Source organism: Rutilus rutilus (genome assembly GCF_951802725.1).
Source record: "Rutilus rutilus genome assembly, chromosome: 1".
Lineage (NCBI taxonomy): Eukaryota > Metazoa > Chordata > Actinopteri > Cypriniformes > Leuciscidae > Rutilus > Rutilus rutilus.
In genome coordinates, this window is record NC_140209.1 from 63358504 (window position 1) to 63382068 (window position 23565).

The 23565-nt window shown below is 38.0% G+C and overlaps 3 protein-coding genes across 4 annotated transcripts in view; 2 read left to right on the plus strand and 1 right to left on the minus strand.

Annotated features, from left to right (window-relative positions):
- The window catches only part of LOC311295030 (NACHT, LRR and PYD domains-containing protein 3-like), a gene marked incomplete at its 5' end in the record, with an annotated part of 145985 nt that overhangs the window by 7714 nt on the left and 114706 nt on the right, over positions 1 to 23565 (plus strand). The gene's annotated exons all lie outside the window — the stretch shown is intronic.
- Positions 2369 to 6178, plus strand: LOC311295977 (uncharacterized protein). Of its 2 annotated transcripts, none has more exons than XR_014628448.1 (10): positions 2369 to 3295; positions 3396 to 3474; positions 3565 to 3676; positions 3772 to 3891; positions 3971 to 4035; positions 4204 to 4341; positions 4448 to 4607; positions 4707 to 4866; positions 4967 to 5061; positions 5984 to 6178. XR_014628448.1 is itself a non-coding variant. In XM_084417567.1 (10 exons), the coding sequence occupies exons 7-10, from the start codon at positions 4548 to 4550 to the stop codon at positions 6074 to 6076; spliced, it is 408 nt and encodes a 135-aa protein (XP_084273693.1). In that variant the 5' UTR covers positions 2579 to 3295; positions 3396 to 3474; positions 3565 to 3676; positions 3772 to 3891; positions 3971 to 4035; positions 4204 to 4341; positions 4448 to 4547; the 3' UTR covers positions 6077 to 6167. The 2 variants fall into 2 exon arrangements, 1 of the variants encoding a protein (XP_084273693.1); XM_084417567.1 differs by having other exon boundaries at positions 2579 to 3295; positions 5984 to 6167.
- LOC311298798 (uncharacterized protein) lies at positions 15487 to 23548 on the minus strand (the record flags this gene model as incomplete). The annotated part of the gene is made up of 7 exons (XM_084422056.1): positions 15487 to 17183; positions 17811 to 17945; positions 18180 to 18295; positions 18650 to 18835; positions 20302 to 20522; positions 22808 to 23446; positions 23529 to 23548. The coding sequence occupies 6 exons, from the start codon at positions 23546 to 23548 to the stop codon at positions 17814 to 17816; spliced, it is 1314 nt and encodes a 437-aa protein (XP_084278182.1). The 3' UTR covers positions 15487 to 17183; positions 17811 to 17813.

Genomic DNA, 23565 nt, shown 5'->3' on the forward strand with positions numbered 1-23565 from the left:
TCCAGTGTTAAATTAACACTCCTGGGAGTGTATATGAGTCCACACTCAAGAGTGTAAAGTGTTAAAATATGAGTGTTAAATTAACACTCAAGAGTGTTAAAGTTAATGAGCTAATTAAGTGATTAGTTTAGTGATGATTGATCATTATTGAAGACACCTGATGTTAACAAGCAGAATCACTAAAGGAGAAAATCACAAATTGTAAGTTACCATTAAGGTGATCAGTGTTTGCTTTAGTCGGGCTCTTGACCATTATACATTTACTTTAAATTTTGTTTGGCTGTTGTATCTTATAACTGCTAGTTGAACAAAGAAAAAAAGTGATCTGATGGTGTTGGTTATATTATGACAATCATCATTTGAAAATGATCACTGAACTCATTAAGATCCTTATTTCTGACTTAGATTTATGTTGTTGATTACAGCATAACTGTGAATCTGCATAAATATCCAGAATTTTAGATATAATACAAAGGATTTCTTAAAAGTTGTTTTGAAAAAAAAAAATCTTTCTTTTAGGCACACACAGACATCAAGATTCAGTCTATGCATCTCAACAATGGTGACGAGCAGAATATTCAATTAGGAAAAGTAAATTACATAGACAATTCAGATCATAATTTATTCATACCGCAATGCATGATGGGAGCCATTAATGAGTTGTGATTGGTGGCAGCCACTGCAACATGCTTTATTATTGTCACCATTGTTGAGATTCACAGGCTGATTATTGATGTCTGTGTTTCTAAATAAATTCATTTGAAAGTCTTTTGATCAGAACAATGATTATGAAATATTTTTGGATTATATGAAAAATACTGAAAATCATGTGCTGTAGAATCACAGAGCTGCTGTAATTAACAAGTTAAGCCATCTCAATAAGTTTTGTTTTACGGATCACAACATGATTATGTCAAAACATAACCAACAACCATCAGATCACATTGTCTCTTTGTTCATCTGACTGTTATTAATCAATAACAGCAGACAAGCAAAATTTAAAGTAAACATATAAGTGTCAAGAGTCCAACTAAAGCAAACACCCATCACCATAATGGTAACTTACAATTAGTGATTTCCTTCTTCAGTGATTCTGCTTGTTAACATCAGGTGTCTTCAATAATGCTCAATCATCACTAAACTAATCACTTAATTATCTCATTAACTTTAACACTCTTGAGTGTTAATTTAACACTCATATTTTAACACTTTACACTCTTGAGTGTGGACTCATATACACTCCCAGGAGTGTTAATTTAACACTGGAGTTTTTGCTGTGTACAAAAGCTCCAAAACATCTATGTGGCCAGTCCTTTGTGCAGTCATGCTCGATCCTGTTACCATTTTCCCCACAGCTCTGACATGTGGTGCAACTCCAACAGACCAACAGATCTTGGCTTTTTGGAAGACACAGTAAGGGACCTGGGTCATCTGATGAATGATGGGATTTCCTTCATGGGAAGAAAAATAAAAGTCAATCTGAGGTGCTTTGTGTGTGATGCTCCAGCTCGTGCATTAGTGAAAAATATCAAACAGTATTCCGGGTACTTTGGATGTGACCGATGTAAGCAAAAAGGTGTGTGGTTAAACAGAGTCACATACCAAGAGACTGCTGACCTCATACTAGGGATGGGGAAATGAAGCCTCATGAATCACTGAGGCTTTCCCCTGACTGTTCCGGGAAAAGATTCAAAGCTTCGAGAGTGTCGAGAACAGCGCCGAGAACAGCGCCATCTGGTGCTTATTTAAAATAAAGCAGCCAGAAGCCTGTGTTAGAAGCTCTGGCAGATGAAGCAACCACAACACACTCCATAGTTTCAGTGTTATGTGTACAAATAAAAGCCTTACATGTTTGTGTTTGATTTGTTTATTAAATAAATTAATTTTCCCATTAAAGTGTGACAATAAAATATAATAGCTTATATGATTCAATACGATTTAATGTAGGCCTACTCTCTTTCTCTCTCTCTTTCTACACACACACACAATGAATAAGGACAGTCTGATAGGATCATCTGTTATTAAATGTCAATATCAATAATTGTAAATTTCAACCAGACTGAGGCAACAATGACTTGTTAAATACGATCTGAAGTTCGAGCCTTCTGACACCCAAAGCGAAACGCGCACGTGACTGGACAGAAAGTGAGGCTTCGTTTGTCATCGATCACGTGACTCTAGTAAACCGACACACGCCTCGATACGGGGCTTCACTACAAATTGTGTCGCTTATGTGATACGCGCATCGAAGCTTCAGTGTCATATGTAACATCACTACCTCATACTCCGGACAGATGAAGCATTCAGAAATCAATCACAATTTCAGCATCACCATGGGAACACACCTGTGTCTCACCTCCCCATAGACATGGCGAGGTGCTTTCCCATTGATTACATGCACCAGGCTTGTCTCGGTGTAATGAAAAGGCTCCTGCTCATCTGGACCAGAGGAGACAGAGCTGTGAGGGTTTCAGCCAGCCAAAACAAAGAAGTTAGTGCAAGACTGCTGTCTCTTCGGGACTGCATACCATCTGCATTTGTGAGAAAGCCTAGGGGTCTTGAGGAGCTGGACAGATGGAAAGCAACCGAGTTTCGTCAGTTCCTTTTATACACAGGAAAGATTGTGTTAAAGGGAATACTGCCAGATGACGTGTACTTACACTTCCTTTCTTTCAATGTGGCCATGGCAATCCTAGTATGTCCAAGTCTTGTGCAGGAACATTCCAAATATGCCAATGAACTGCTGCAATACTTTGTGGAAAAAGGTAGGACACTCTATGGACAGGAGTTCCTCGTGTACAACACCCATACCATGCTGCACATAGCAAGTGATGCAGAAAACTTTGGTTGTCTGGAAAATTGTAGTGCCTTCATGTTTGAAAACTACCTGCAGTCACTGAAGAAGATGGTGCGTTCTGGCAGACACCCACTGATTCAGGTTTCTAAGAGACTGGAAGAGATGAGCAAACAGAAAAAAACTCCAAACAAAACAAATGTACAGAAAATCTCTACAAAGGCCCGAGACTGTGCATACATCCTCAGTGGGGGCCAATGCTGTGAGGTTCTTCAAGTGGCAGACAAGGAAGAAAGAGTGCTTTGCCGTGTGTACAGTACACCGTACCCACTGTTCCACAGCCCGTGCACGTCTTTTTTGATTGGAGCCTACACGTACAACCAAAAAAACAACACAATTAAATGGATTTCAACATCAGAACTCACAAATCATGCGATAAAGATGATTACAGAAGACAGGAGTGTGATTTTTCTGTCATTGCTCCATAAGTTATAATCAAAGGTAATAGGCAATCAAAGGTAATATATGATGTGATATGAGGCGATTGGTAAATATAATCAGCTCCTTTTCCATTTATAATGATTTTTCTCGCTTCTTGCAGAATGTATGCAATAGTTGAATTTTTAGAGGAGGGGACTTGTGATTTGGTTCTACAGACCTGGCTTTTTGAAGAAGACGAGGTATTAAATCTCATTTCATATTTTAGTTTGAATTTATTTTCTACTTCTACAATATTTATTTCATAATTGAATTGTACTATTTTAATGCAGGTACAATACTGTTACTGGCCACCAATTAATGTGACCAAAAAAATTAAAAGACTTCAACTTCCTGATAAAACAAATTGGACAAGGCACAGGGTCAGAGTGTTTGCAAAAACAGGTATCTCATTTTCCTTTAAAGGATCATTCAAACAAAATGTTAGTGCAACTACTGTTACTGAATGCTAAATTATACTCACTGTATTTGTACTTCAGGTGACTATGAAACTGCTAAAAAGCGGTCCAAAAGAGCAGCTGTGCAGTCTTCTGTGGAGAGCTCTGATGACGTTCCCAAGAGGAAAAAACGTCCAGTGTGTCTCAGCAGCTCTGATGAAGGTATGAGCCTGAGAATGTGAAATAAGTTTACAAGTAAACAATTAAAGTAATTCTAAAATCATTTAGTTTTTTTTTTTAGTTTTTTTACAGATACTTCAGTACCACACCTCAAAAAGAAGAGCCGGGTGAACTGTACAAAAACTGGTAGGCCTTTCTTTCTTTAATTCTTTTACTTTATCACTTGTGCACATTTTCATATTAAAAGCATTTTCCAGAATACCACAATTTCATTAGTTGATTGATTCCAATAACGGTACATTTTATAGCTATGCGTTTGTTCCTGTTTTTTAGTAATTAACTTCTAATTTACAGTGGAACCTCAGCTGCCATTTCCCCCAGCATTTAAACCACACAAACCAGCCACACTAACGCCTTCAAGACCTGAAGATTCAGCATCAATTCTTGATGCATCATTAAGACCTGCGCCTCCTAGAGAAACCCAAAAGAATGGTAAATGCAAAACATAATTTGAAAATTATGTTTTAATAATGTTATAATTTTACAACCATAATTTGTTTTTACCTTTATTTGAATGAATCAATATTGATTCTCCCAGATCACCTCCTGAGCCTACTCACTCAGAGAATCATCAGCATAGAGAGTGAGATGAAGGCGATGAGGAGCTCAACAGCAACAGTGCTCAACAGTGTGGCACTATGGAGGAACTCATCTCTCTTGAGGAAAAAATTAAAGAGGAGACATTTCGGAATAGAGTGGTATGTCAATAATGAACTATCCATGAAATGTTAAAAATGTTAGAAGTAAGTTAAATAACAAAAGTTATTACCATTTTGAAAATGTATTCCATCTTGTAGACACACCATTTACGTCTTGTTGGAGGTCCAAACCCTGGGGAAAACACCCGGCGGGTGATGAGGGCACTGGCCTCCTACAGTGTTTGGAAGGGATTTAGTCTGAAAGGGAAGAAAGGGAAGAGACCACTACTAAACATGAACATTATGAAGGTCATAAAAAGTAAGTCCAATATGTTAGTGACTCAAAAAACCTGTATCGCCAGTACTTTTTAAACCACTGCTGTATATTTATGGTATATTTATGGTATTTAATTTTACAGAGGCAGTGATGATGTCCAATCCTAAAATCCAGCAAGCAACAGTGGAGGACATTGTGGCAGACACACTTAAGCATGCTCCAGCAAGGTGTCAGAATGTAAGCTCCTTTGGTGCAGTTTTCTGTAAAATAGTTGTTATTAGGGATATCAATTTTCACAAATTCCCATGAGCGATCGTCGTTTAAATTAACGATCAATTAATCAATTAATCGTTAGCCTTAATACTGCGATATGCGTCTACTGCAGTGGCATAACATGGCCAACAGCATGACAGTCTGCAAATGCTGCTCAAAACGCTATATGTAACTTACACATCATATCTTGGCCACAACATATCACGTTTCCAGTGATGAAGTCTAATAAAGCCAAATATTGATCTCGTGCTATAAGCTAACATGATTAGCGCATCTCACCCATAGACAGAAGATCTCACCTCGGCATAATTTACATGTAGTTGACATCAGACATTAATAGTAACAAATAAAATATTTAAATGAAAGATATGAATCATGGTTACTCACACAGAGTAGCTGCAGTTTTTTCTTGTTTCGTTCACCAACAACTGCCGAACAACCGTCCGTTCTTCTTCATTTGGTTTAATCAGGGTTTAATGGCGGGTTGCGAACCATGTTATCATTTGATAGGTGCATGCCGCCAAGAACTGGTTTTCTCACGTAATCCCTATATCCTATTTTTCAATCCACTTTTCCTAATAAACTCACTATTGCATTTATTTGTTTCCTGCATTTTAGCCATTTAGTAAATACAATTACATGTGTTCGTTTTAAAATTTGCATTTTTCGATGTATTTATTAAGATGAATTTATTTATTTAATTATTAGTTATGGATTTATAGTATATTTATAGTTATCTTACATGATTAATATAATTAAACCATCATATTTGTAATAAATTATATTGACCAGCTGAATCCAACACTTAATTTCAACAAATGTAAAAGTCAAATGAAAAAAGATATGTGCAATTACTATATACTGAAATATACTTTTCATTTTGCAGCAGCAGGACCAGAGAACAGGTGTGCAGCAGCATGATGATGATGATGATGATGATGATGATGATGAAACACTCCTACTTTTTGACGACGAATAAGACTTTTTTATTCAGTAGAAATTTGTTTTCATTTTTTCAAAATCAAATTAATTAAAATTAATGCCAAATTGTCACTTCTCAATAACTTTGTTAACTTTCAAAATATATGGTAAAAAGTATATGTTAATTGTTTATTATCTGGAAAATGTCATTAACTAACTGCTGATTAATAAATTATATAAATGTTTTCTAGTTGATTGATTCTTGAGGCACACATGTGTGTGACACATTGATCTATGCGGTCCACACACACAATAGTACAGGTAACACACTGAATAAATGCTGATTAAATGTAGGCCTATGCAGTGTATTTTGGTCGTTGCTACGACGAATACAGGAATCACAAAGTTACGTTGCTGGAACGTTATGTGGCACGTCGCTACGACTAATATGGTCCTTTGATATACAGTCAGTGGAGAGCAACTGCGCGTGACTGCAGAATCCGACAGGTGTGCCTTGCGCTCGCGAGAGATTTTTGACATACGTCAGCATGACATCAGAGCAAGGCGGACCGCACTCGGACACATTTCTAACCGGCATGCATCTCGCGCAGTAGGGGTTCAGCGAAAAATCGGCAGCTGGCAGCAGGAAGTAGCTGCCATTGGCAGCTGACGTCAGCTGCCGCTAATAACCGGAAGTCGGAGGTGGATGCCGCTTTTAGCAAGGCAAATAAATTATTATATCAATGTATATATATCATTTTAGTACTAATTTAAATAAAATACTTACATTTGTAATTATTTTGTAATTGATTTAAAAAGGTTTATCAAATATAAATTAAGTAACGAAGATCATAGACACAGTACAAAAAACAAACATTAAGCTACACTTGAAATTATGAATTTGAACGTGTATAAATGTGTACATGTTTGTCAAATAATGAAATATATACATAAATGAATGCCTATATAATATTGTATTTTTATTAAACGTACAAAAACATTCATTAAACAAATAATGAATGTCCTGTCTAAAAGAAAAAAATTAAAATAATTCTCAATGACCCAAAAAACATATTTTGCTATCATTTAAGTTCAGTTTTACATCTGTAGTATTTCCATACATTCTTGTCTTTGTTTTATAAAACAGCTATAACTTTAAAAACAGGCTTGATATTTGTTGTTCTGAAATCAGAATGAACAACAATTCTGAACTAGATGTTACAGTTCATAGAAAAACTAAGTTTCTAGTGTTAGGGAATAACAGCTTAAAGACCCAGGACCAGATATGATGAAAGAAGACCAGGAGTCGTGAGGTTCAATCAAATAAGTACAAATTTACTGAAGAATAGTTTCATCGGTAGAGCCAGGCATCAAATTCTCACGGGGGTCGCAGGCCAGAGACTCTACTGTACACAATCTCACACCAGTTATACCATTTCTGAAGGCATGATTGACATCAGTACATACATGTTGGCTACTTCTCATTGGCAAAAGAACAAAGTTAAAACAATTCTACACTTATGTACAGATAGGAGGGTAAGTCGACATTGTCATCCGAGTCCAAGATGGTCCGGTGATGACCTTGGAGGTCGTAGAAAGGCGTCTTGGGGTCAGCTGTTGCATATTACAAGACCTGTACAGAGCATTCAACACACACAAAAGCACAAGGGAATCGCAGTTCCTCCAAAAGTAGTACAGATAATGTTCACTTTAAAGAAATACACATAAAAGTACAATTCTGTGAATCAGATCACATAGTGTTTGACCCCTGAAACCTTAGTAAGAAAGACAGATGTTAGAAAAAGATAGACAAGTTAGAAAGAAAGAAAGAAAGAAACTTTAGAGTAATGTTGCTGTCAGAGCATAAACAATATCTGCAATATGAATAAGTTACGACGATCAAAGTTCAAAGCAAAGGGAGACTTTTTTTTTTTTTTACAGAAATCACACACACACACCTGAAAAACAAAATTAATTGGGATCAGCCTGATGTCTTTTGATGACAATTATGGATGTTGGTTTATCCGTAAAATAAAAGTTATGGGGAAACAAAACCACTGTAATAACTTCCCATTAGCATGAATACACCGCAGTCCACAGATCCCAACTGAGCTGGAACACCCTGGAAAAAAAGAAGTCTAAATGGAAAAACTAATATTTTATTTCTACACTAAAGGTAGCAAAGAAATCAAAATGGTTGCAACATGAAATCAAACCCTTATTTTTAACAAGCTTCCAAGATCCCGGATCCATCTTTATTGCAATTGAGCTTAAAAAGACGAAAAAAAAAAAAGTTTGTTATTTTATACACACGAGAGAAAAAGCAGGTGTAATTTATTTTTTAAATGCCACTGTCTATTCCCATCTAAAGCCAGAGAACAAAGTGTTGAACTGAACCACTGGACTAATATGTAAAACTCTGAAGCCCGGTTTCACAGATAGGGTTTAGATTATGACAAGATTAGGCCTTAGTGCCTTTTATAAATATGCCTTAGAAAAAAACATTACTGTTGTGAATCTTAAAAGAAACAATGGCACTGACATTTTAAGATATGCAAGTGTAATTTGCTTTCAGTTAAACATGCATTTTAGTCTGGGACCAGTTTGAGCCTTGTCTGTGAAACTGGGGGTGAAAGTTATATGGAAAAAGTGAACAGTTCCAGTATATCTTGAATAGATATATATAAAATAATTTAACATACATACATATACATATCACATACATACATACACACACACACACACACACATACATACATACACACATATTCTGGTCTCATCTGGTGATTGGGTCCCATCCAAAACATAATCAAACAAAGAAAATAGACACTGAAATGTCAAATTTTCGATACAATCTAGAATTTGTATAAAAAAATAAAAAGATAAAAAAACAGTATGCCTTTTGCCTGCTTTGATCAAGACAGGATATAATACATTTAACATTATGTTCCTTATGTGAAAACATACCAGTGAGTTTGGATGGATTTGCAAATCTGGGGTTTCCTTCCTGGCAGTATGTTTGTCCGTCCCCAGCAATCTGTGACAGGCTCTGGTGAACCTACAAAAAACAGAAGTTTAGAATATGGTGAAGTAATGTTGATTAAAATGGTGTTTTGTATTAAAACATGACACATTTGGGATATGTTTTGTTAGCGTTGCACGTGTATCATCAAGGCTGAGCTTGTCAATAATTCCAATAAATCAGCATAAGCTTTATTCTAATCAATAGATTAAGTTAACATGTTAACAAACGCTAATATTTAATGATAATGGTAACGTAGTATTTGAAGTTAATGATAGCCCCTCACAAACCAGGAGCACACGGTGCACAAGCTGCGTTTTTCTACAAATGATTAAATTAACCAATTCAACTTAAGTAGTCACAGATACACTGTCTCTAACATAAAAGTTAAACTCCAACGTACAGAGCAACAATTATTTATTAATCTAATAATATATACGAACTTACCGAGCCAAACACCGCCGCCATTACTGAAGACTCGCCGGCGCCACCATTGGCTGCTGTCGCTTGACTTAAAGTTAAATGTGATTGGTTGCTACCACGTTGGACGATACTGATTGGCTGTCACGAAATAGCAGGTCCCTCCTAATATGGCAGGGCTTCCGGCTGTCAACGGCAGCTACTTCCGGCTGTCAACGGCAGCTACTTCCTGCTGCCAGCTGCCGATTTTTCGCTGAACCCCCTCTCATCTCGCGCTGATCACCGGTGATCGATTCTGCGCAGATTTTGCTCATCTCAAACAAGCCTAATTTCAACTGCATTATTATGAATATGCAAGTCAAAGTTTTGACTTTTCATCTCATAATTATGGATTAGTATATCATAATATCGTCTTTTTATGTCATATTTTTATTGATTTTTTTTTATGTGGTGAAAATGGGCTTTCATACTAGACAGTTAAGGGTCGTTCACAAATGTTTTAAAAATCTATATATTTCAATTAGGGCTGTGCAGCAGTTAATCGCATCCAGAATAAAAGTTTGTGTTTACATAATATATGTGTGTGTACTGACAACTGTGTATAATTATATAAATACACACATGCATGTATGCATGCATGCGTTCCCGAGAACTTTGCATGCGTTCGCTCGTAATAGAATGCAAAGGTTTTGTGAGCGAAATTGAAGCTCAAATGGCTGTTAGCGACTTGAAGCAGAGCAAAGTGGCACACAGCAGTGCTCCTTATACGTACCCATGCTAACAGGTTAGAGCTTTCACACTGCACGCGGTTGCAGTCCGTCGATCCGTTCCAGGTGCGGCAAGTATACAGCATACAGAAGTGCAGAGATCGTTTCCGCACAGAGTCTATTTTTGCTGTGCTGCAAACGCTGAATTAATGGCTCGTTTCCACTGAGCGGTACGGTACGGTACGGTACGGAACGGTACGCATTTTTTTTGCGTTTCCACTATTAAAAGTTGTGAATGGTACCAAAATGCCGAACCGTACCGTACCACTTTTTAGGTACCCTTCCATTGAGGTACCTAGCACAGTGGAACGGTACTAAAAGGTGGAGCTAGACTCACTGCAGGACGTTGATTGGTTGACAGAGAATCGTCTTGCGCGTGCTACAAGGGGAATGACAACATAAGAAGCGCCATTTTTTTAATATAGTTTAATTTAATACTACTGTTACTGTATCACGAAATGTAATTTTAAGAGTTTTCAGGCGAGAATGTAGTTGTTTAAAACTCAAATCTGTGGTTTATTTATAAAGATGATTTTTTTTCCCCCGGTTGTGAGATCCATGCGGTCAGCGGGCGCTCGGCGCATGTTTCCCGGCTGGATGAGCCTTTCCTCGGCTAGATCTTCTGACGTTCGTCGAGGACTCCGACGGTAGTGGTTAAACATGAGATATAATTCGTCTTGTGTAGACCTAACGGGCGATCTTTGGTCTCGTGAATATATCGTTCCCTGTCAATCGTTTTGGCTGAGGGCTAAGTTTAGTTTCATAACGTTATAGGCTATTTGTATTTAACTTCATGTTGTAATGTTAGACCAGAGCGCTGCATTTGGATATTTGACTGAATTGTTTGCTTTATTTCTTATTGTATAGCCTAGCTTCTATACCTTTTACTTAAACTTTTATATAGGCTATTGATAAAACTGAAATTTTTACAAAAAGAAATATGGTTTCTTGTCATTCTTTTATTACTAACGTTAGATTATCACTGATGTTTATTGCAATATTTGTACAAATGTATATATAGCCTGGAATATGTTTTTTTTATTATTATTATTTAAACGAAAAGAGGTAACGTTAGGGTTGTGTTTTAATTTCGTTTTGTTATAAATAGAATAACGTAAACGTGCAGTGAATAATCAATATGCGTTGCGCATGAACCACATTTGTGTCCCTATAATGTTTAATTTATTTAAATGAAAACGAAAAGAGGCAGAGTGGTGTTTTATATTACATATTTCGTTTTATTGTTGCTTAAAATGTACATACAGAGTAAGTTAACAGAGATAACCGGAGTAGCAGAGCGAGCTGAGTGACGCTTTTAAGAACGCGCTGTACCATTTGCATGTAGGAGTCGCACATGGCAAATTACAAACTTTGCGTACTTGATATTGAGAAAAGCCTAATGTCGGCGCTTGTCTTCTTGTGACAAACATGTCGAGGAGCAAGAACTAGATCTGCTGTATATCATACATGCCATCCATTGTAGTTTACTATGTTCTTCTTCGCGCGAAAATGAAGTCGATCGAAACACCGCGCCTATCAAGTAAGGGTACTGTTGGCAGTGGAAACGCTAGCCAGATCATGGTTAACAGACCCGAACCGTACCGTACTGTCCCGTACCGTACCGTACTGCTTAGTGGAAACGAGGCTTAAAGGAGTCATAACCTGCAATTTTCACTTTTCCACGAGAATCAATGTATGTTATGATCGACTAACGATTATACACTGGCCGGGAAGCCGATATTTAAAAGTGAAGCGTTTGTTTACCTCAGGGTAAATAAACCAGCGCGCGTGCACGCGCACTCAAATACGAGATTATGATTTCAGCTCCCTCTTGACGTCATGAGGTAGTAGGATATACCATATATGGACACCGCAGCAGGAAGCCCCCCCTTCCCCTCTCCCCCTCATATTCAGTTCAGTCGAGAAAGATGGAGAAACCGAGTGCACACCGGACTTGCTCTGTGGTTGATTGCCATAAAAAACATGTAAATGTGTTTTATCTCCCAAAATCGGACGAAACTATCAGGGACCAGTGGATGAAATTCATTTTTAATGACGCTGTCCCAACAACCCTTTCAACTGGCGTGCAGAGCCATATAGAGCGTCCACGACAGCCAAAACATCGCATTGATCTCGCGAGACAATAATGCCTTCAGAAATAAGGGTAAAAGTAGGTCTGTGTTTATTTTTTTTCCACTTTTCTTTTTTAGAAGGGCCTGAAAGACAGCAGTAGGTATCCAATGTAATACTATAGGTTATGACTCCTTTAAGTGACAGCGCATGTTTCATGGTCAAAATGAACAAAGATTGACCTGAAAATGTAGTAATTTCACCATGAATGGGTTTAATTAAATAAAATGTAGTAATCTCACCATAAATGCATTTAATTATATAGGCCTACTATTATTTTTCACAGTCATCTTTTTACTTTTAGAGGACCGGGGTAAAGCAATGTAAACTACAATTTTCTTCAACAAGGCGACATAATGAACAACACTCGTCTCATTCGTGGAGGTGGAAAAACAAGTTCTTTGTGACATGCAAGATTTATTTTATTAAAATTTAAATGGAAAAGAAAAGGCATGAGAGTCGGCTGTTTTGTCAATTTACAGTTAAATATTTGGCCACTTGCTTGAGTATGGAGCTTAAAATATGACAATATGATTTGAATTTGAATTGTGTAAATTTGAATTATTTACAAGTGAAATCTAACAAAATTGAATTTTAGGTGGTAGTTTAAATAGTTCTGAATTAGATTTTTTTTAAACGAATATTGAACATTTGAAATTTAACAAATTGAAATGTTTTTATGGCTGAATTTTATAGACATGTATTTTCAAACAGCTAGTTTTTTTTTGTTCTGAATTCGTATACTGCAAATATTCAGTTTAAAAAAATACAGATTCAAGTTTTCAAGATGAAGAAATTCGGAACTTCAAATTCAGTTTTCTAAAATTCAAGTTCAAAAATTCAAGTTCAAAAATTCAGATCTTACAGAAAGTAGGTCACAGGTCATCCACAGGGAAGAGTAAAGGATCTCAGATAAGTCGAACAAAGCATTCTGGCTGCACTGCAGTAGCTTTCTGCCGCAAACGCGGTGGTGCTTCAAGAGAATCCGTGTATCTTTCGTTCAGTCGTTTTTTTATTTAATATTAAGAGTAGAAAAATGAGAAAACAGCTTGAGTAGCCTATTAGATTTCTAATATTCTAGTAGCCTAATAATAGTCCGCTGCAGCAGTTGCACGGAGCTTACAAAACGCGTGTATTGCAACTAGGCCTATATTCGTAAACCATTTCTATGGGCTGAAATATGTGCCACCAGAAACTGAATTTGAATCATTTATATTTGAATTTGAATTGCTAAACTTGAATAATTGCATTGAAAAACTGAATTTGAATCACATAATTTGAAATTGTATTGTTTAATTTGAATAATTGCATTGAAAAACTGAATATGAATAGTATAATTTGAAATTAAATTTATTTATTTGGAACTGAAGTCCAATACAATTTGATCCTCACTGAAAATTCAACTCTCTATATATCCTCACATTCAGTTCTCACAATTCAGATTCAGATCACCAAATTCAATTTCAAGTTACTGTGACAGACATCCGGGTAGTTGGAGGATGAAGGAAGAGCAATCGAGCGCAGATCGATATCGATAGATAGAGTTCAGTGTCGCAGGGTCATCACTCAGCACTAAATATGCCAGACTGTTGTGCTGCTTATGGATGTTAGAACGAAATAAATTAAATAAATAAAAAAAATAAAATAATAAAAGCAAGGGATAACATTTCACAGGTGAGAATGAAACCTGTGGCCTCTATCTCTCTGTGGCCGGCGGCAGCGAACACAGCTTCACCTCGCTGCTGCACCGGTCCCCGCTGATCCAGATGGGACCGGCCAAAGACATAGTGGTGATCGGGAGTACGTATATTTCGGCGGGAAGTTCCACTGCCTTTGCCGGTGGCCGGCGGACGGAGAGAAACGGCAAAACCGACAAAATGCTGCTGGAGGAAATAGTTGAGTTTTCTTTTGCTGAAGAAAATAGTCCGTTCTGCGTCCATAGCAACGCTCTGTTTTTCATGGCAACGGTGTGATATACTTATTACATGGCTTGGTTGAATTCCAATGTAGAATGCGGCCGTTATTTCTTGATAACAGACGCTGCGAAGTATATCACACCGTTGCCATGAAAAACAGAGCGTTGCTATGGACGCGGAACCGGACTATTTTCTTTAGCGGAAGCAATACAATATTTTTAAATCAATAAACTCCTTTTTAAATCAATAATTTGTGTCAAATTATTTATTTATTTTGTAGGTAGCCATGTAATAAGCGGGCGAGGCGGTTGTTATAGCGAATAACAACCCCTTCAGGCTGATTCAAGACTATCTCGCTATATACATTATCCCTTATATCTGCCTGAATCAGCCTGAAGCCTATAACTAATATATATATATATATATATATATATATATATATATATATATATATATATATATATATATATATATATATATTCAGGCAGATTTATATATATATATATATTAGTTATAGGCTTCAGGCTGATTCAGGTATATATATATTCAGGCAGATTTATATATATGTGTATATATATATATATATATATATATATATATATATATATATATTACACACACACAGTATAAGGGATAACTCTATCTATCGATCTGCACTCGATTGCTCTTCCTTCATCCTCCAACTACCCGGATGTCTGTCACAGTAACCTGAAATTGAATTTGGTGATCTGAATCTGAATTGTGAGAACTGAATGCGAGGATATATAGAGAGTTGAATTTTCAGTGAGGATCAAATTGTATTGGACTTCAGTTCCAAACAAATAAATTCAATTTCAAATTATACAATTCAAATTCAGTTTTTCAATGCAATTATTCAAATTAAACAATACAATTTCAAATTATGTGATTCAAATTCAGTTTTTCAATGCAATTATTCAAGTTTAGCAATTCAAATTCAAATATAATTGATTCAAATTCAGTTTCTGGTGGCACATATTTCAGCCCATACATTTCAGTGTATCAGTATCTGCACATTGAAATGTCCAAATGAGGACATTAAAAACATCATAAAAGTGCTACATGCAAATTGTGCATTATATCCGAATCTTCTGAAGCCATACGATAGCTTTGTGTAAGAAACTCATCCCAAGTCATGTTTTCTGTTTTTAGATTGACTAAGAGCATTAAAGAAAACAACCCAAAAACCAGCTAGTCACAAAAGTCACAACTTTATTGCACCAGGTATATCTATATTTATGTATTTGCAATACTGAATGACTTCTTTTCAGAAAAGGCATTAGATACAGAACCATCAATTCAAATATGACAAAGACACTGTTCTTCAGCGTCCAACCTCTTTGAAAATGACCTATCTCAAGTGAATTTCTAAGAGAATACAGACAATCCTACAGAACGCATAGGGAAGTCTTTGTCTGGCTCCTGAACAAGACCTCAGAGCAGTCTTTCAAACACACATCTACTGTTTTATTAGAACTTCCCATTTACAATTCCACAGACCTTAAATACATTAGGCTTCCGTTTAGCAATGTGCATTTTAACATGTTTCAATAAGTATAATTCGCAATATGTTCTATTCATTTTTAAAAATTAAACCAAGGCAACTTTTCTAAAACCCAAGGAGTCGTGAAAGGGATGGTGTTTAACAACAAGAACGACTGGAGGGGGTCACAGAGAGCACAAGGTAAGACTGTACAATGTTCTAAATAGGAAAGCGTCAACATTGGTTTACTCCTATGACAGCTCTTCAGTGGATAAGCATGTACATCATCATTTTGACCCAATGCACCGTTAACAGACGTGGAACATGACAGGGTGTTTACAGCTCACAGAGATGATGTTTGGACCAGCTTTTGGAGAGTCTTTCCCTGGACTAGAGCATCCATGGGATTGCTGTTGTTGCATAGAGAGTAGAAAAGAGGATGGGACACGCTAAACCAAAGACAAGGGGACACTCCAATTATTCAGGAATTCACCCCACCTGGCAAAACACAGTGGTTTGTGTTAAGGCCCATGTTTTTTTTTTTTAGCTCACATGGATGAAATGTATTGCATTGTTGTATGCAGCACTGTGCATAAAAGACCACGTCGTCTGACTGGAAATGGTGACGTTTTGGGAAATCTGAAGAGATGCTTTATAGAGACAGCGGAAATTCCCACAAGAGACTCGTTTCACTTCAAAAATGTTATTGAATAGAGTTCTGTTTGATGAAAAAAAAAAAACACTGCAAAAGTTGGGGAGGATGGGCTAGTATTCAAGCAGGCAAGACATGAAAATATACAATCACAAGCAATAAATGTATTGCAATGTAAGACACCAGGGCCGTGTGCCCGTGGCAAACTAAAAGGCAACACAGGCAAAGAACTGCCTAATAGTGACCGGCTCAAATATGAAAAAGCAAAATAATCAAGTGAGCAAAAGTTCCCTAATGGGAACAATGATGATATTTGTTGCGTCAAGACAAATTATGCTTAAAAACATTGGAGGGAGGGGCTTAATTTTCCTGTTTCTCCTCTCGACAGAAGCCCTCAGATCACGCATCATTGGCCATTACAGCCCGAATGATCGCCAAGTCTCGCCTCGATAAAACTGGCCCTGGTGAACATCTGTTCTTATTACAATAAGAATAACTGAGACCATCAAAGGTTAACAGGGTGCCGACTCTGCAGTGTGCCACATTTGCTATGATTCCAAGATCATAATGGCACCTTTAGTGGCGTATATATTTTGGATTTCAGACGGTGACTAAAGCCTCAGCCTCATCGCTTTATTTCACAGTACTGCTGCATTCTGGGTGGACTTCAGAGGAATCTGAGACAGATCCGACTGCTGCTGATCCAATAAGGCAACTGGTCTGGTCAGGGGAAACACACGGGATCCGCATTTCAAAACTGCAGAAAGACAGTGAAAGGGCTCGTTATAAACAGATAAGAACATTCTTGTTATTCTCCAAGTTCCCACTAATAGCTATGATCAATTTATAATATATATATAAAAAGTAATTATGAAATTTTAAGTCTGCCTATTAGTAAAGACAGAGTTTGCTTTAAATTGGAATGGTTTAAAATCGCAAGACTTAAAAAGACATGGAAATGATAAACTTTAGTTGCGATGACACACTGGCCTGAATGGACACACATAATAATGTCAAAATGGCCATCGTGTGGAGTATTCATGTGAACGCAGCCAGTTACGTCTCACGTGAAAGTAAACAGTTGGGTGTAAACCGGATGTGCAACAGTGTATTGGATTTGTGTGTTTGCTCTTAAAGTGACAGCAGCCTAATAAACCTGCTGCTTTGTGTCATTAAAGTGACTACGCAATATTATTATATTATATTATATATATATTATATTAATATTATATATGTAATTTTAAGTCAAACCAAACATTAAAAAGTGACACATTTCAAAGTATGATAAAAGGATGGATAGTAGTTTAATACTTTTGTAACATGGCATAGAAAAAAAAAAAGAGTTTGTTTGAACTGAGGAGTAAATCAAAAAACGTCCGAGCACCTTTCAGTGGCGATAGCCCAGACTGCTCCGCCTGCCTCCCGGCGTGACCGACCACATGTTACGATGCTCTTGGATCTTCTGGAAGACGTTTCCATTCCTCCTCTTCTCCTTTTTGTATTTTTTCATTTTCTTCGCCTAATCGAGAGGGAAATGAAATGACTCAGTTTATTGTGTTGTACTAGGTAATAAATAAAACACTGTGCACAGTATACATACATTTTGTTGTATGAAAAAACGAAAAAGAAGTAAAATATTCCACCAACTAGCAGTCTAAGATGCAACCATAGTCATTTCCAGTCAAAATGAGTTTCCTGGTGTAAGTAATGCTCAAAAATATTGAAATATTGAAGTCCAAGTTGTAGTCCTCACTTTTCCACTGTCAAACTCCCTGTCCCACTCGTCAAGGACAGTGTCGTTTTTGGCATCGCGCACATCTTCTCTGGCGTCTCTGCTGATGGCCGACGGATCTCCATCCCAACTGAGAACTGGAGGAGGAAATTATTCAAAACACTGTCAATATTGCAGGTCATGCTAAACATTCAAGCATATGAGCAACTGAGGACTATGATCTTAATCCCTCCCAAAAACTGCTTCATAAGAAAAAAGGTAAATTTAATAATTCAACTGCCAAGTATTTATTGTTTTTCCCATCTGAACAACGAAACAAGCACACACTGTCCCATAGAAATGCATCAGAACAGAAACAGAAATTGTCCATTAGCATTTGAGATATAGATAAACATGTTAAGATTCAGAAATAAATCCTAACCTCTCCAACTGTCAGGAAAGCTGAGAAGTTTTGCACACAAGGTTCGGTTGACTTCTGACCGACAACTCACCCTCAGTTCCATAGGCTTTATCTGAGGAGTTCTTGAGGAGCTCCTCGACAACATCACAGCTTTTCTTGCCGTCCCAGCCAATAGGAGCGGAGCACGAGCCTTTCCTCGACACGCCCTCGGCTTCCTGAAGGCTCTGCTTGCGCTTGTAGCCGTCCTGAACCTGGCTGTCCCAAACGAACACTGCAGCTGTGACAGAAAAGCCCAGAAGGTTAACTCTGAAATATGTCAGATATTGGTGCACACCAAGAACCAAAGCCACTTAAAAAAACTTTAAACGTGCAGTATGGAACTTTTTGCCGCTAGGGGTCGCTAACCTCTTTACAATAACAAAGGCGTAGTTTGATGACGCAACATTTGCTAAGAATTATGGATCTTGTCGTCAACGTCAAGCCGGCCGATCTAATAATGTTTATGGATGACTGAATACATCGATGCTTTTATCATGACTGTGATATGAAGCAGGTCGGGATTGCTAAGAGACAGCTATCAGCTCCACACGCGACGCGAGTCCCGCGGATATAAAAGGAATATGGACATTTCATTCTACCGAACTACACGCAAGTGCAGAATTACTACTCACAGGTCAGTTTATTAGACAAATTAAACTTGTGAGGTAACGCAGCGCTGTTTCACTTGGTCTAACATTACACTATCACTCTAAACTGCATTTGAATGTGTTGAAATGTATGTGTTAGTTTGTCTGTATGAGACTAGCAGTAAACTAGATCAACATTAGAATAACATACAGATCATATTCTAACATTTTATCATTGTTGAACAATATAACATTGATTAGTTTTATGTAAATGTGCTCACCTGTTTAATAAAGTACATGTAGGAGCGGTCGAAGTCTCGGACGTGGAGCTCTCGTTTATATACTGTCTATGGGAGCTCTAGGCATCTCGAAAACACCGCGCTGATATTGATTCTCGTTTTAGTTCTGCTTGCCATGGTCCATAATGTTTGAACGAAACAACAACAGCGTGCAAATAGACATTGCGAACTACACAGTTGTCCACGTCAGTCGCCTTGGTTACTATCAGAGGGCTCTGGTTGCTATGGCAGTACGAGCAGAAACCAGGGACAACGCGGATATGACGCCATTGACGGCGACAAAACGGAAATAAAGAAACGGTCCGTGTCTTCGAATTAAATGACAAAACTCCTGGTTTGAAAGTTGTTGGAAACAGTCGGGATAAAGTACACAACAAAAAAAATATATATATAACATAGATATAGTGATTTTTGCTATTTTTAAAGCAAAAAATGTACATATTGTGCCTTTAAGTGTGTTCTGGTTTATAGTTCATTCGAACCTATCATTTCATTTCAGCCTAAAGTAAACAGTACAGGGTGATGGATTGATGTGCTTCAAGCAGAGGAGCAGAAGCTTGTCCTGACAAAAACTTGCATTCTTTAAATCTTCTTGCAGTGCATACGTGTCTTTTCGCCCTGTTGGTTTTGTGGTGAAATATGACTTGGATGAATATAAGCCCATCAAGCAAAAACACCCTAGCTTTTAGAAGTGAAGACCTAATAAAACCAAAAGCTTGATCAATAATAAGGGAAATGTTTGTTTCCACTAATCAATACCATCTAAAACACTAAAACCCCTCATGTCTATGATCTTACGGCAGCGAGTGTATTTATACCTGTATTGGGTTTACTAGGTTTCTGCGTATCCGTATTTCCCATCTGACCAGGAGACTCGTCTCCATTGGTCTCTCGAAACTCCCTGTGAAGTTCTTCTTCATTCCTCGGCTTTTCCTCCTCTTCTCTGAAGTCTTTGTGTTTCCTCTTTTTCTTCTTCTTCCTGGTCTCTTCTAGGTCCTTTGTCTTTGAGTTTGTACCACCAACCTCTTTTACAACAGCACTGGATGAAAAGAAGAAGCCATTTAGTGATGAAATGTGTTTGCACTAGGGGTGTAACGATACCCTCATGTCACGATTCGATACATATCGCGATACTGAACTCACGATACGATATTATTGCGATACTCCAAGACATTTGGTAAAAGATTAACAAAAAATTAACTGTTGATTAAAATGCTAAATTTGATATTACATTGTGGGTGTAAATGAATAGGCTTGGACTTGGTGCTGGAAACCTAAAGCACAGGACAATAGAGACGCCAGAATAACAATATTCATGATTCTGAAAAACAATTATTTTAGACGAATATGCTTGAACTCTGTCACTGAATAGATGTATTTAAAAAATTTTTTTACTGGTAACATAAGACATTTGGCATTAACAGGACGCACAAATAATCCCCCATTGCATTATTATAAATTATATATCATAGTTTAATGTAGTACTGACACTAAAACTCTGAAAACCAGAATTTTTTCCTCACACAGTAATTTTCATTTTGGGTGAACTATACATGATACATATTGCTGCATTTTTGTATTGCGAAATATTGTTACACCTCTAGTTTGTACTCTTCCAAACTGCATGCGCAGAACATGCTGATCAAGAATATTTAGGGCTTAAACGGCACCTTTAAGACCAAGCAGACGTCTCTCAGCTGATCCGCTCACTAAACGTCTGCACAGGCAGTAAACCGTAATCCTGCTATGACTTCGTTGACTTACAGAAAATCAGATTTGACCAGATCATGAGCCGAGCTGAGGTGCGTTTCCCGAAAGCATCGTTAGCCATCTATGATAGCAAGTTCTGTCGTTATCGGAATAGATCCACAAGTCCGTGTTTCCCGAAACCATTGTTCTAATGAACATTCGCAAACAGCATCGCAAACTTGTGTGTTTGGAACGACAGCTCTCGATCTGTGGTTAGAAGCAGTTTCTTATTTGCATGACATGTGGACTTAATAAATCCTTATCTTGAGCAAAATAAGCAAACTGTTTTATTTAGAATACATACAAATGTCATTTACATCTTTTAGTTTGTCAAGAGATTTAAAGTGTTGTTTTTGAAGAGTGCGCACGTGCAAAAGTAGCCTGGATGCCAGCCGAACTTAGCCCCGCCCACAACATTTTTTGTTCGGGAAGTTCGGTCTGGACTCGCTCCGTTGAGGAGCTATTATGCCCGAACAAAAATTGTTCGGACCAATCAAATTGTCAGGGCGGGCTTTATACGATGATGGACAGATGAGCAACGTAATCATCCACGTCACCAACGAGCGCTTGGGTTGAATTCGTTAACAACAAAGACGACAGCCGCTTGAGAATTGAGATTTCACGAGTTCACACTTACAAATAAGTCAGATAGAATAAATGCATATTTGACGTGCTGTCCGAGGAGAGGCTCTGGGCTCGGTATTCGGCCCGAACCCAAAGTACTCCCCTCGTATTCCTGGCTGTGGAAGAACAAGCCAAGAGTGAGTGCAGGGATGCTGAAAACTGTCAAGGAATGTTAGGTGAGTTGACATAGTGAATATTATGTTTCCTCTCATGATGATAGGGTAGACATGGTGTTTGATGACAAGTTGATTGGATTGATTATGTGAACGTGCTCCTGCCGAACTTTGTTTATGAAACATTATGTGTAGATTCCGCCATCGCGTCTGTTATAAAAGATATCGACAGCGCATTCATTTTAAAAGAGGAACAGAGAACCGCGATCAAGGCATTTGTCGATCGGAAACATGAATGAAAACTTACTGCGTTGCTCTGATTGGTTGTAGGTCTATCCAATTGAGTGCAGAGGCATTTTCCTTCCTGATTCGGTTGAAACACGCCCCATAATCAAAGCTCAATGGAGCAGTATCAGACTCACATTCTGACTAGAATCTGAGTATAACGACGTCAGACTAGTGCAAAAGAACTCTGGTAGGTAAAAAAGAGCCTATGATTGAATCGGGAAATAAAGCAAAATAACTGAGGAAAAATGAGAAATACTCCTCAGATGCCATGTCCGTAATTTATAGTGGAGCATCTAGCATTAATTCAATCTCAAACAGATTCATTAAAATAAGTAATTACTCCAACAGCTTGCGGGACCTCATTAACCAACGTGGTTGAACGACCAATTTGCGATAATATGGTTTCGGGAAACAGTCGTGACTAGCTAGTTGATTTCTTCAACGATGCGTCGTACTACGGCAGTAAAGCAGCGAGTTACGCCGTTGTACGGGAAACACACCCCTGATCGGACTCAACGGCTGTGGTTAAACGTTTCAATAACCAGCTTACCACTTTGAGACGGTGGCTCCATTGCTGAGCTCTTCCAGCGGCTCCAGGAGTTTGTGTTTCTTCTTCTTCTTCTTCGGGACGGGGTCAAGCGGAGGCACTGACTGAGGTTCGGTCTGACAATTCTCCGCTGCTTTAGATGACTTAACCTCATTTCCTTTGGCTTCTGAGGTGATGCTCCAAGTTTCTCCAAGACACCAGTCCTCATCTTGATGGGGCTCGAGATGAGACGGCACACACTCCATCTGGACCTCAAGACCATCTTCCTCCAGCTCTCGTTTCCTCTTCTTCTTCTTCCTCTTCTTCTGCCTGTGTTCAGTACTTGGCTTTGGTTCTTCTGGGGGTGAGGCTTTAGGGGCGTCCTGCTCTACTTCCGAATGTCGTCGTTTTAGTTTCTTTTTCTTCTTTTTTAGCGTGGGACTGGCGAGCTCCTGAGGGAGTCCTGTAGATGAGGCAGACAGGATCATCTCGCTCTGGATTGGTTTGTGTGTACGGGCCGGCTGGGGCTGAACGCCATTGGTCTGTGTGTAGAGAGCATGAGCGGGCGGCTTCAGAGTGGAGGAGGGCTGTTTAAGGGGACTTGAATCTTTAGGAAGGCGAGTTGAAGGTGGAGACTGCAGGTTGAGCGAATGAGTTGAAAATCTGGAGCAAAGGATAGAAACACTTTAATTGTTAGACATTGAGATGACAGATGTACTTCGTATTTTATTTTACTATCGACTACCGTGGCACACTGGCCTTCATCATCACAGTTTGCTAAT